A 12,078-nucleotide genomic window follows, 5' to 3' on the forward strand; every position below is an offset into this window, starting at 1 on the left:
TAGTGAAGAGATAATTTGGTTGTGTAGAGGCAAGTTTACCTGCTGCGTTTTTAGAGAACGTCCACCCTGCGTGGGTAAAGCAGGAACAAATCATAATCCCTCTAAACACTGACTGTTTACAGGAGAGGAGAGAGAGGAGATGGGAAAATGAGAGTGGGAGGAAGAACGGGGTGAAGTGGGAGGAAGCAAGGGGTGAAGTGGGAGGAAGCAAGGGGTGAAGTGGGAGGAAGCAAGGGGTGAAGTGGGAGGAAGAAAGGGGTGAAGGACAGTTCGGTGGAGTGGTCAAACTGTGCTGCTGAATATGCTGCTGGCATCGATGATTCACACACACACATGTTTGTTTCACTATCCCGGTGGGGGACTGTCATTGACATAATGCTTTCCCTAGCCCTTTACTCTAAGCTTAACCCTAACCCTCACCTAATTGTAACCTCAAACCAAGTCTTAACCCTCAAAAGACAGTGTCTACCCGTGGGGACCAAAATTTTTGTTAGTGTGCATTCAGGTTAAAGTCCCCACTGGGATATAAGAACATGAAACACACACAATGAATCAGCCAGCTTCGAGGAAGACTGTTGAGCGGGAGTGGACACTGTCTTTCTCCTGTGCTGCTCAGAGATCACAGACGTTACCAGCGACCATTCAGCCCTTACATGAAACTAGAGTTTGCTACCTGTCATTTCACTCATTGGAAGTTTCTGTCATGTTTTGCCATTTAATTGGAAAGGTTATCACAGTATACAGTACGTAGATGCCACTGATACGCTGTATTTTACTCCCAGTATCGCTTCTTCTTCTTCAGCACTATATTTCTACCCATTGTTTATGATCCCTGACCCCTGGAGGACCCTAGGATCATATTTGTCTTTACTTTCCAGATTACGTTTTACACATGATCCATTTGACATGTATAGTTACACACCGTTATCCACATTTATTTGTAAATTGTATAGTAGTTGATGACTGTTGCAGTGCGGTGTGATCACGCCAAGATGTCAAGATGACATGTTAAGTCGATTTTTTTTAAAATGAGCAAATTGGCTTAAACAAACTTCAGCTCCTTGTGAATTTTCCAGCTGCAAAAAAGGACTAAATTACAGTGAATTAGGTCCTCTTGTGTTTGCACTGATTGATTTTTAATCTGACTTTCACAAATTTTATATAACCAAAATAAACCCCTGAAAACATTTAAAACATAAAAACATAAAACAACATAAAAACCCCATAAATAATGAGCTCTAAATATACAGTCATGCACATACAGTTAGAGCATATAAGATGCTCTTAATAGCATGTATACAGTAGATATTACATGTCCGATCCTTTAAATATCACAAAATATCAATCTCACTCTTAAATCTCCTGTGATCCCGTACATTCCAAGTAATGCTGAAACAATTTATTGATCGATTGAATAGTTGATTGACAGAAAATTGAGTTGAGTACTCGTTTTTTATCAAGCTAAAGTGTCTAAAATGATCTGGTTCCAGTTTATTCAGTGTGAGAACTTGCTGCTTTTCTCTGTTTTTATATTATAGTAAATTGAATGTATTTGGGTTTTGGACTGTTGGTCAGACAAAAGAAAACATTCAAATACGCCAGCTTGACTTGTGGAAAATAGTGAATTTTTCACTTTTTAAAAAATATTTTGTTGACCGAACCGTTGATCAATTAATTGAGAAAATAATTAGCACATTAATGTATAAATAATATAAGTTAGTTAGTTAGTTAGTTAGTTGCAGCCCTAGTCACAAACTCAAGGTTGGGAAACTAGTCTGGAGTTTGGTTTGTTTGATGTTTGTTGGGCGACTTCTACCTGTTCAGTGTGTGAGCAGGTCACCTGAGTGTTGGTGGACGCACAGTACCGGAGGCGGACAGAAAACTCACAGTAGGAATCCAGTTAATGTCAGTTTGAAGCTCAAAATATTTTTACTGAGGCTTTTGTCATTTGTGTTGTTCAGTCTTTGAGTCGGTGTTTCTGTTTGACACGTCATCTTGATTTTTCTTTTGATATCGTATCATGACTCATGCTTATCTAGCTGCCTTTGCGTGTGTGATTCACCTTCTTCTTTGTTAAATATCCTCGTTCATGTTGTGTTTCTGTTTCGTCCACCCGCTGTACATCACAGCCACAAAAGCAGCTCCACAAGTGAGCCATTAAGCTGAGCAGCAGTTCAGCATGAGTCAGCTCACAGTCTCACTTTTTATAAGTGAGTTTTCAATGTGACACAAGTTGACTTGGAGGTCCAAAGAAGTCTGATTTGAGGCTACAACAATTATTTTTTATTATTGATTAATCTATTTATTATTTTTAACGTAACAAATAGTTAAAAACAATATAAAACAGAGCAAAGCAGCAAATCCTCCCAGCTGAGAAGCTGGAACTTGCAAAATGTTTGTACATTGAATGTGAAGTAAAACAAAATTGACATGAATCTTGCAGCACCCTTGGCTGGTCTTTAAGGCACCACCTTTGGTAACCAAAGATCAGTAACTGGGAACAGTGGGCCCAGAAATTGAACTAAAGAGCTTCGAACAAAAAGACAACTCTGACAGGTGACAGAAAGGATTTGTCCACTGCGAGAACTTTTCCAGGGATCCAGGAACTATTTCAGGAACTCAGGAACCGTATGATATAAATCTTAGGTTACTGGAGGAACCAGGGACTGAATGTAGTCTGAACAGTTATAACAGTTACTTCCTGTGGCTCCACTCACCCTTTGGTTGAAAAAGGTTTATGCTGCGTGTTTGTGCAGACAAAAGCTTTAAATCCGAACTCACTAATGCTGGTTTTAGATACAGAAAGCTAAATATATATCTTAAGGTCATTAACAAGAGACCAAAAGGCCAAGTGAGATAAAGAGAGGTATAGCAGGGTGTTGGTTTTTGATTTGTAAACCTCTCAATGGGTCATTGTTCCTGCTAATGTCATCGTCTCGGTGGGTCATTAATCATTAAGGTTACTCTCAGCATGGGAAGGGCTCTGATATTTTTCAGGCAGCAGCCTTTATTGTTAAAAAGGACTCAACATTTATATAAAAAATTACAGAGTGAGAAAATGAGAATGTTACTAAGTGCTGCTACTCCTGTTAGGATGAGATAAAAACAATTTTTTTGTTTCAGACTTGAGAAGAAACATTTCCTCTTGTCTTTTTCTTGTATTTGGTTCATTTCATTTCAAAAGGCTCAGTTCCAGGTGTGGTGAACCAGGGCTGAATAAACAGCTACGAGCAATATTAGTGTACATGTAAATGCACCTTAAAGGGCATTTAAGATAGAAAGTTCCTGAAAATGTTGCAGAGATGGTTGGCAAATATGGACTCCAAAGACTGAATTTGTCTCAGAAACTTGAGCTTGACTTGGAGGTATGAAGTTTGAGAATTCATCATGCATCATATGTCCATTGTTATGTTTCTCAGGTCAATCGTTATTTCAAAGTAATCTAGGAATAAATCAGTCTAATGAATGATGATTCATCTCCAGTCTCCTCTTCTTCATCACATGAATCTGTGACGTCCTGTCACAGCCATCTCTTCTGGTCTTTGCGTCATTGAGTGAGCTGTAAGTGGTTGTTGCAACATGTCAGTTTTGGCGTTATTTTAAGGCACACGTCACGACTGTTGGACCGAGTCTGTAGCATCCCTTCTGATGGATGTCCATTTCTGTTTTGGTACAGGAAGTTCATCGGTTGCAACGTGACTCTAATCGCCGTCGACATGTCGTCCACTGTTTTTCCTTTCGATGACTCAGTCGTTCAAAATTAGCTCCTTTCTGACTGTCAGGACGGCAAATTCTCTGTTGTATGTTGGTGGAAGCAGGTTTTATCTTTTGGGTGTCTAGTATTTGTAGTTTTCTGTAATCAATTGATCAATTTTAACATTGTGACTCCTTTGTTTCTCACCCTCTCTTCTCTTTCTATCTTTCTCTCTGTCGTGGTGTTTTTGTTTTGATGAAAGGTTAATATTTCAAAACGGACACATGTGACCCCGCTCTTTCTCTTTTCAGACATTACCCCAAGACGTCGTTCACCATCGTGGCCGACACACCAGAGAACCTGAGACTGAGACAGCAGAGCGAGCTACAGAGCCAGGTAAACACGCTGACACACACACACACACACACACACACACATCCATCTTTGTGAGGACCCTCATTGACATAATGCATTCCCTAGCCCCTTACCCTAACCTTAACTAAATGCCTAACCCTAACCTAAACCTAAACCTAATTCTACCCTAACACTTAAAAGTCTTAACCTTCAAACAGCTCTTTGAAGTTGTGAGGACCTGCCAAAATGTCCTCACTTTCCAAAAATGTCCTCACTCTGTTGTAGGAAGTACACACACACACACATTGCAGGCTTCAGGTGATGAATCATCTCTGAGCGGTTACCTGTCCTGATTCAAATTCACCAAGTGTGTTTCCATCCACATGTTTTTATGTGGATTTACGCATAAAAAACCTGAGTGGAAACGGCGAAAATTGAGGGGAAAAATTAAATATTGCAAAAAAGTGAGAAGGAAAAGTTTTGATAAAAGCAAAATGCAACAAAGTGCAGTGGAAACAGAACTGATGATGACGTACATGAAGCATGTGACTTGAACGTCCACCGAAGAGACGAAAACATCAGATCTGTGTGGAGCGATGAGGAGGCTGTAACCTTCCTCACATTCATACATGAAACTAACAGAAATGTCAGATTTCCATCATGTTTTCCACCGTTTGAGATTTGACTGGAGCTCTTCAAATGACTGCGATGGTTTAATGGCACAGAGTGGAGAAGTAGCTCCACCAGCTGTTTATCTCGATGCATTCAGCTCCTAATATTCGCATACGTGTAGTGGATGGAAACGTAAATTCATTAGCATTTTCTTGTGCCAATTTTCTGGAGATTGGGTTAAATCTGTTACATTTGGACAAAAATCTGGCTGCTGAGATCCAGCAGATCTCCCTGTTTACCCCGTACCTCTCCAGCCATCAGGTAACTGATTATTATTCTTGTCAGCAGAGGTGGGGAAAGGAATTAGGACTCCACCTCTGACTGCTGCGTAGTTTTGTCACGACTGAGAGGTACATCTTGGTGACAAAGGATATCCGGGTATTGAAGTTGACAGATACATGTACCACTTCACATTCAGATCCTCTTAGTTTTGTCGATGCGCAGTTCACAGTATCTGCCTGACTGACATCTGGTTTAAAGCGGCTTTCTAGCTCATATCTCCGCCCCTCTGGCACCACATGGAGATGAAAACAAACGCTCAGGTGTGTCAGTAGAAGCTGCTCTCGCAGTTCTGCATCCTGAAGGCGAGATGAGTCACTGTGCGGATTTAGTGACAGACAAACTGATGCAAAGAATGCGTTTGAGAAAATAAACCAGCTATACTTCTGTGCCATATGTCCTCATCCTGTGTGTGTGTGTGTGTGTGTGTGTGTGTGTGTGCGTGCGCGCCCAGCAGACTGAAATACAAAAGGACAGATGTCCACTCAGCAGTCAGCAGAAGGGACATGCTGTTTGTCATGGGATGTGTGTTTGTGTGCAGCTCTGCCCTCCATAAAAATCCATTTATTACCAGTTTGTCATTTACAGAGATTTACACATTCATTTATTCTGTCCCCGTCTCCCTCTGCCTCTTATTCTCCATCAAGCTTCTTTCTTTCTTTATTTCTGTCTCTTTTTTTCTGAACCTTGTCCTCTTTTCCTACCTGTTCCAGTTCTTGTCATTTTAATATCAAACATTTTACATGCTGGGCCTTATATTAGTTAAAGTACTGTACAGGAAAACATTTTTTCTTCACAATAATATATAACTACTATTTCTTTAATATCCTAAAATCTTCTGTCATTTTAAGTAGTTTTTACAGCAGGATATTTGAAATATCTATATTTAAGTTCATATTTAGGAAATTCTGAATATTTAACAACCACAAGATGGATAATTGTTTTACAGTCTTCATAATTTTACGGTCTTCATAATTTACAGACTTCATAAACATAATAATTCACAGGATATGTTTTACTCTTTTCATGCCCTATTAGAGATTTTAAGGCAATTACAGTATGTTGTTTTAAAACCTCGCTGACTCAAACAAAACACACAAAAGGCAAAATTTCACTTTGCTGAAATGCAGCATTTATTGTAATCGCTCCTAGGTTCATTCTCTCCTGTCTTCCTCCATGTTTAGACAGTCACAACAAGCAATGTCACACATGTTAACAGCTACATGGTAACGTGCAGCACCAACAATGGCAGATCACCTTATTGTTTACGCTCCGCAGTAGCTGCCATTTTTTTGCTAAAGTCCATAAAGTCAGGCTCAGGTACTGGCTCTTCAGACTCAGGTAGCAGTCAAATGATAACACATAGATGCTTACAGTCCACAAAGGTGCACACAAAGTGCCACAGCCTCAGTCTCTGTGGATTTTATGACTGTAGACTAGATTCATCTAAGCAGAAATGGCTTTCTGACATCTGGGCCAGTCTCTCCTTTGTCCTCTGACATGTTCTTCAGCTTCCTGCCATAATGGATGAGGCTGATATCAGAGTGGCTCCTCTGAAATGCGGGAGTCACATCGGCAAAAAATCTAAATGTGGAACAATTTTATCTTCTCCTTTTGTTGTGCGAAAATGAATTGAAATAAGGACGGGGGGATACTGTCCCCATAGATACTTTTGATGTGACAATTTCACCTGCAATTTTTTTCTGCATTTCCGTGCAGTTTGTGACGTCCTCTGTGTAACAGGGCCTTTCCTCTCCTCCTCGTTATTTTTCCTCATTTCCCTTTTACCTCTAGGAGAGAGATTTAGAGATTTTCTCTTTCAACTTTCCTGCTTCCTCCTCTTCTTCTGTAACATTTAACTTTTCCAATCCATGTGTCTGATGTCCCTTGAGGTGATGTTGAAATCACTTTATATTAGCACTGAAGCTTCCACGTCCTGCTCCTGGAAACTGATTATAATAGACAATGACAGTGTGCAGCGTGAGCATACATACACTCAGTGGGAAAACCCCCATATGTTCAGCACTGACCTAGTTGTGTTATGGTACAGAGGAGTGGACGTGACATGACCCTGTGACCTGGTGCTGTCTGGTGGTGTCTGTCTCAAAGCAGCTGCTGACATGAATTCAAAACTCAAGAGTGAGGTTTTATATTGATTATCGCCCTAATAGAGCCCTTACTGTATTATTCACGTTTCAAATCTAAGTCTAATGGAGTCTGATGGAACTAAATATAGAGCTGAAGTTTCCTGCAGAGAATCCCTTCTCTGTCAGATTGCCCTTCATCCATCCATCATCAAATACATCTACCATCAGATCTCTCATCCTTTAGATCCTTCCTCCATCAGATCCCTCCTCCATCAGATCCTTTCTTTAGCAGATCCTTCCTCCATCAGATCCTTCCTCCATCAGATCCTTCCCCCATCAGATCCTTCCTTCATCAGATCCTTCCCCCATCAGATCCTTCCTCCATCAGATCCTTCCTCCATCAGATCCTTCCTCCATCAGATCCTTCCCCCATCAGATCCTTCCTTCATCAGATCCTTCCCCCATCAGATCCTTCCCCCATCAGATCCTTCCCCATCAGATCCTTCCTCCATCAGATCCTTCCCCATCAGATCCTTCCTTCATCAGATCCTTCCCCCATCAGATCCTTCCTCCATCAGATCCTTCCCCCATCAGATCCTTCCTTCATCAGATCCTTCCTCCATCAGATCCCTACTTCATTAGATCCTTCCACCATCAGATCCTTCCTTCATCAGATCCCTACTTCGTTAGATCCTTCCACCATCAGATCCTTCCTCCATCAGATCCTTTCTTTAGCAGATCCTTCCCCCATCAGATCCTTTCTTCATCAGATCCTTCCTCCATCAGATTCCTCCTCCATCAGATCCTTTCTTTAGCAGATCCTTTCTTTAGCAGATCCTTCCTCCATCAGATTCCTCCTCCATCAGATTCCTCCTCCATCAGATCCTTTCTTTAGCAGATCCTTCCTCCATCAGATCCTTTCTTTAGCAGATCCCTCCTCCATCAAATCCTTTCTTTAGCAGATCCTTCCTCCATCAGATCCCTCCTCCATCAGATCCTTTCTTTAGCAGATCCTTCCTTCATCAGATCCCTCCTCCATCAGATCCTTCCACCCTCAGATCCCTCCTTCTTCAGATCCGTCCTTCATCAGATTCCTCTTCCTGCAGTAAACTCACCAGCAGGAGTCGCCAGTGCAGTGACTCTGGTTCACTGCCCAAAACACCAAACTAAAAGAGATGTCAGTTTTCATGCTTGAGTTTTTGTTATCTCCACTCTCTATAGGTGTGAGTGTGTATGCAGCATCAGCTGCTTTCCTGTGTGTGTGTGTGTGTGTGTGTGTGTGTGGTTTAGCTTGTTAGCTTGTCATATTAGCTCTGCAGGGAGTCTATAACTGATGAATGGGGATTTAACTGCTTTGTATTGAGAACGGGGACAATCACCGTGAGAGCCAGAACACGCACACCCTGACTGTCTGAGTCATATTTCTGCAGTTTACAGCCTTATGTAACTCTGAGGGCTAATGGGCTGTTACTGACGACTGATAGACACCAACAGGAGGACTTTACGGCTAAATGAGCTGCAGTGTTTCCTCTGAAGGTCGAACTGAAGTGCAGGCGGGACCAGAGTGAAATGACGGCTACTGCTCTGTTGTCGTCGTCTGTGAGCTGTAAATCGTCCATTCTGTCTGCTGTTTGGAAGTGACGCAGCAATAATTTAAATTTTTTGGTTTTTAATTCAGTTTGAATCTTTGCTGATGGTGATGAAGACTCATCCAGAGTTGAACATATTACATAGTTCCTTTGACTGATTCATTATAGAGTTCATCTTAGTTTCAGTTCTGTTGCCAAAATAAAAAAGTATTTGAGACTATACTTTGAGAATATTTTTGTCAGCAAATCCCATGAAAAGACAAAAACCAACAACGTGTTAGTCCGTCTCTGAATACTCTGACTTCCTGTCTGTGGCTCTCAGCTCAAAGCCCATTGGTTCCTACTGAAGATGTAAATATGCAAAAACAGCTCACACATATATAGTTTCCTTTTTAAAAAGGCTCAGTCATTTCCTAAAACTGCTCACTGTAGTTTTTTATCAAACAGGAGGAAATAGTGGCTCACTGATGTGTTTTTAATGGTTTTTGGACAACAATGGAGCTCTGTGGCTCAGAGGAGGAAGATATATATCAGGCTGTGATACTCACACAACACTTGTTAGCAGATACATTCACTGCTGGTTGTGGCCGTTGCAGGGGATTTATGGACAAGAAGAAAAATACAGAATATCATCAGACTTATACTTATTTAAATCAGGAAATATCCGATCAAAGAATCATTTAAATAGACTAGGATCTGACCCGGCGTTCAATGCCAACTTTCAATACTTCAGAGTAGAGACTACTGGCACAACTTCACCCACTTTTAAGGTGCATGGAGAAGAGACACGTTTACGAGTTTATTTGTATAGAACCATATCATACAGAAGCAGTTCAGAGTGCTTTACATAAAAACAACATAAAACAGCAAATATGTGCAAATAAACAGAGACGCCCATGCTTACATACACATAAAAATACAGATGCATACACAAATACAAACAAGCATGCGGTACAAGTATGGTGTGTTCATTTAAGAAAAGGAAGGTCTTTAGTTTGGTTTTAAAATAACACAGTGTCGGAGCAAGTCTGAGATCAGCAGGCAGTTCATTCTTTAGGTGCATAAGTACTGAATGCCATCTCACCGGACTTTGAAAGTGCTCTAGGCAGGTATTGAGGTTTAATACCCAGCCCTATTTATGATACACAAATAATCAATAATCGATCAGGTAAATTGTACTATACGTGCACTTGGGGCTTTGATTAACTGGATCACCGGCCAAAAAAATGCTTCTGTGAATCTCAACAGCAAAGATCATGTTCTGAACACCGAAATAAAACCCTTTTCATTTCCTGCGTATCACTGTTGAGTAGCGATTATAGTATATTTAAAGTTCTTTTCACACTGTGTGAAGTTGATTGTAGCTGTGGTCTGTCTGAATGCTGAGTGGTGTAATTATTTCTGCTGTGTGGGCGCATTCAAAGGTAAAATCCACCTTCAGATACTCTTCTATATCATCACTGTAATGTGAATTCTAGGTTTTGTTGCTTCCAGTGATCTTGAAACCGAGTTATCCAGTTCATTAGTTCATGAACCAGGTTATGATTGCAGCCTCTAACCTCTTTTTGTGTTGTAGCTGCAATGCAGTCTGGTCTATTCTGTCCTTCTGTGCGTGTAGGAACTGGTCTCTTTATCTTCTGTATGTTTGTTGAATATTAACCCAGAATGGTAGCTCTAGAAAGAAGCTCTGTCTTTTATGTGGAAACACCGAAATCAAAACTTGATGTTTTATATTTTTAAAACCATTTGATGAGTTCAACTTTTTACCATGAGATTTTCAACATTTTAGTATTTATTGCAACACATCAATAATGAAATATTTATGTCACTCAAACCGATGCGGAGAACATCACTAATTGATGATTTTGAGGGTGAATATTCCTTTAATATCATGTATTTCTTCCCCTCTTGCAGGTGAAGTATAAGAAGGATTTTGAAGAGAGTAAAGGTCGAGGGTTCAGCATTGTGTCCGACACTCCAGAGATGCAAAGACTCAGAAGGACTCAGGAGCAGATCAGTATTGTATGTATACACACACACACACACACACACACACACACACACACACACACAGACATACACTATCTTACTGTTTTTTCCTGGTGTTTGTATATGCGAGTGTGTGTGTGTTTGTAATGTGAAGCATGCAGGTGAAATGTATGAGAGAAAGTGAGGGGTGCACTCTGGTCAGTGAGCGCAATCGCACACACACACACACACACACACACACACACACACATGCACAAACAGACATGCCACATTTCTACATCATCAAGCCCTCCAGTGTTGACGACATCAGCTGTTTGAAGAGGAGCTTCTTCTAAAACCAGTGAGTGTAAGTGACCTTGATTTTTTAAATTTTTTTATTTATTGATTTTGAGCCGAGGCAAGTCAAGCTGTCAGTTATTTAATTACAAAGGATGCAGTGCTCATTTTTGAAAGGCAACAGAAGAAAGACCGTTTTAAGGCTGCGTATGAAAGAAGTGAGAACCTGAGTGCATCTGAAGTCCTCTGAGAAGCTAATCCAACAACTAGAAGCATGAAAACTAAAGGCAGCTTCACCAAATTTCACCAGTGCTACAGTAGCTGACCTGAGAGGTCGGAGCGGCTCATAGCTTTTAAGCATGTCTAACATGCAGTACAGTATATGGTGGAGCAAAGCCATTTAAAGCTTTATAGACAAGCAAGATGACGAACCAGTATTTAAATAATTAAGTAAGCAATGATACAAGTGTCCTTAGACAAGATGCTGTGTTCAATTGTTCCTCCATCTTTTAAAGTGTGTTTGTAGTCAGTTGAACTCATGGTTAGGTTAGTTTCACCAGTCTGATAACTGCTAATAGTAAAAGTATTAATGCTTCGGTTACCTGCAGTTTACTAAATCTTGAGCACTGATGCAGGACAGTGGTTAAACTGTTGACCAAAAACAATGTTTTTTTATGTCCAACTGAATTAAATTGACATTTTTTTTGTCTGCTACAGCTGCAAGCCAATCAAAAACCCGTATTTTCCATGGCTGTGGTATAATGCTGACAGCAGACAGAAGCAGAGCAGTTTATACAATAAAACAGAAAGTTTGGATATCAAGTCATTTTATTTCAACATTGAGTTAGTTTAATGGTTTTATTGTTGTCATACAGCTTCAAAACATACAAAGTTACAAGAGTGTGTCTTTAATCTTTGGATGTTTCTCTATGTGGTGTGTGTGTGTGAGTGAGTGTGTGCGTACAGATGCTCTACCCATGTGTGTCCTGATGACCCAGTGACCCTCAGCAGATGATGCCAAGGTAGTGTACTTATCTTCCTCTGTTATCCCTCTTCCCGTAGCTTTTGTCGCTCTTTTTTTCAAAACAATTTTTAATTGTTTTTTTTATGAAAAATATGGATGTAAAACATTGAGATG

The 12,078-nt window shown here is 40.4% G+C and overlaps 1 protein-coding gene across 3 annotated transcripts in view; it reads left to right on the top strand.

Annotated features, from left to right (window-relative positions):
- nebl (nebulette) overlaps positions 1-12,078 on the top strand; it is a 105,487-nt gene that overhangs the window by 25,080 nt on the left and 68,329 nt on the right. For all 3 annotated transcript variants that reach the window (XM_044176083.1, XM_044176084.1, XM_044176086.1), the window contains exons 3-4: positions 4,006-4,090; positions 10,590-10,697. In XM_044176083.1, coding sequence (XP_044032018.1) covers positions 4,006-4,090; positions 10,590-10,697 — 193 coding nt within the window. The remainder of the gene's footprint in view (positions 1-4,005; positions 4,091-10,589; positions 10,698-12,078) is intronic.

This window comes from Siniperca chuatsi, linkage group LG19, assembly GCF_020085105.1.
Source record: "Siniperca chuatsi isolate FFG_IHB_CAS linkage group LG19, ASM2008510v1, whole genome shotgun sequence".
Classification (NCBI taxonomy): Eukaryota; Metazoa; Chordata; class Actinopteri; order Centrarchiformes; family Sinipercidae; genus Siniperca; species Siniperca chuatsi.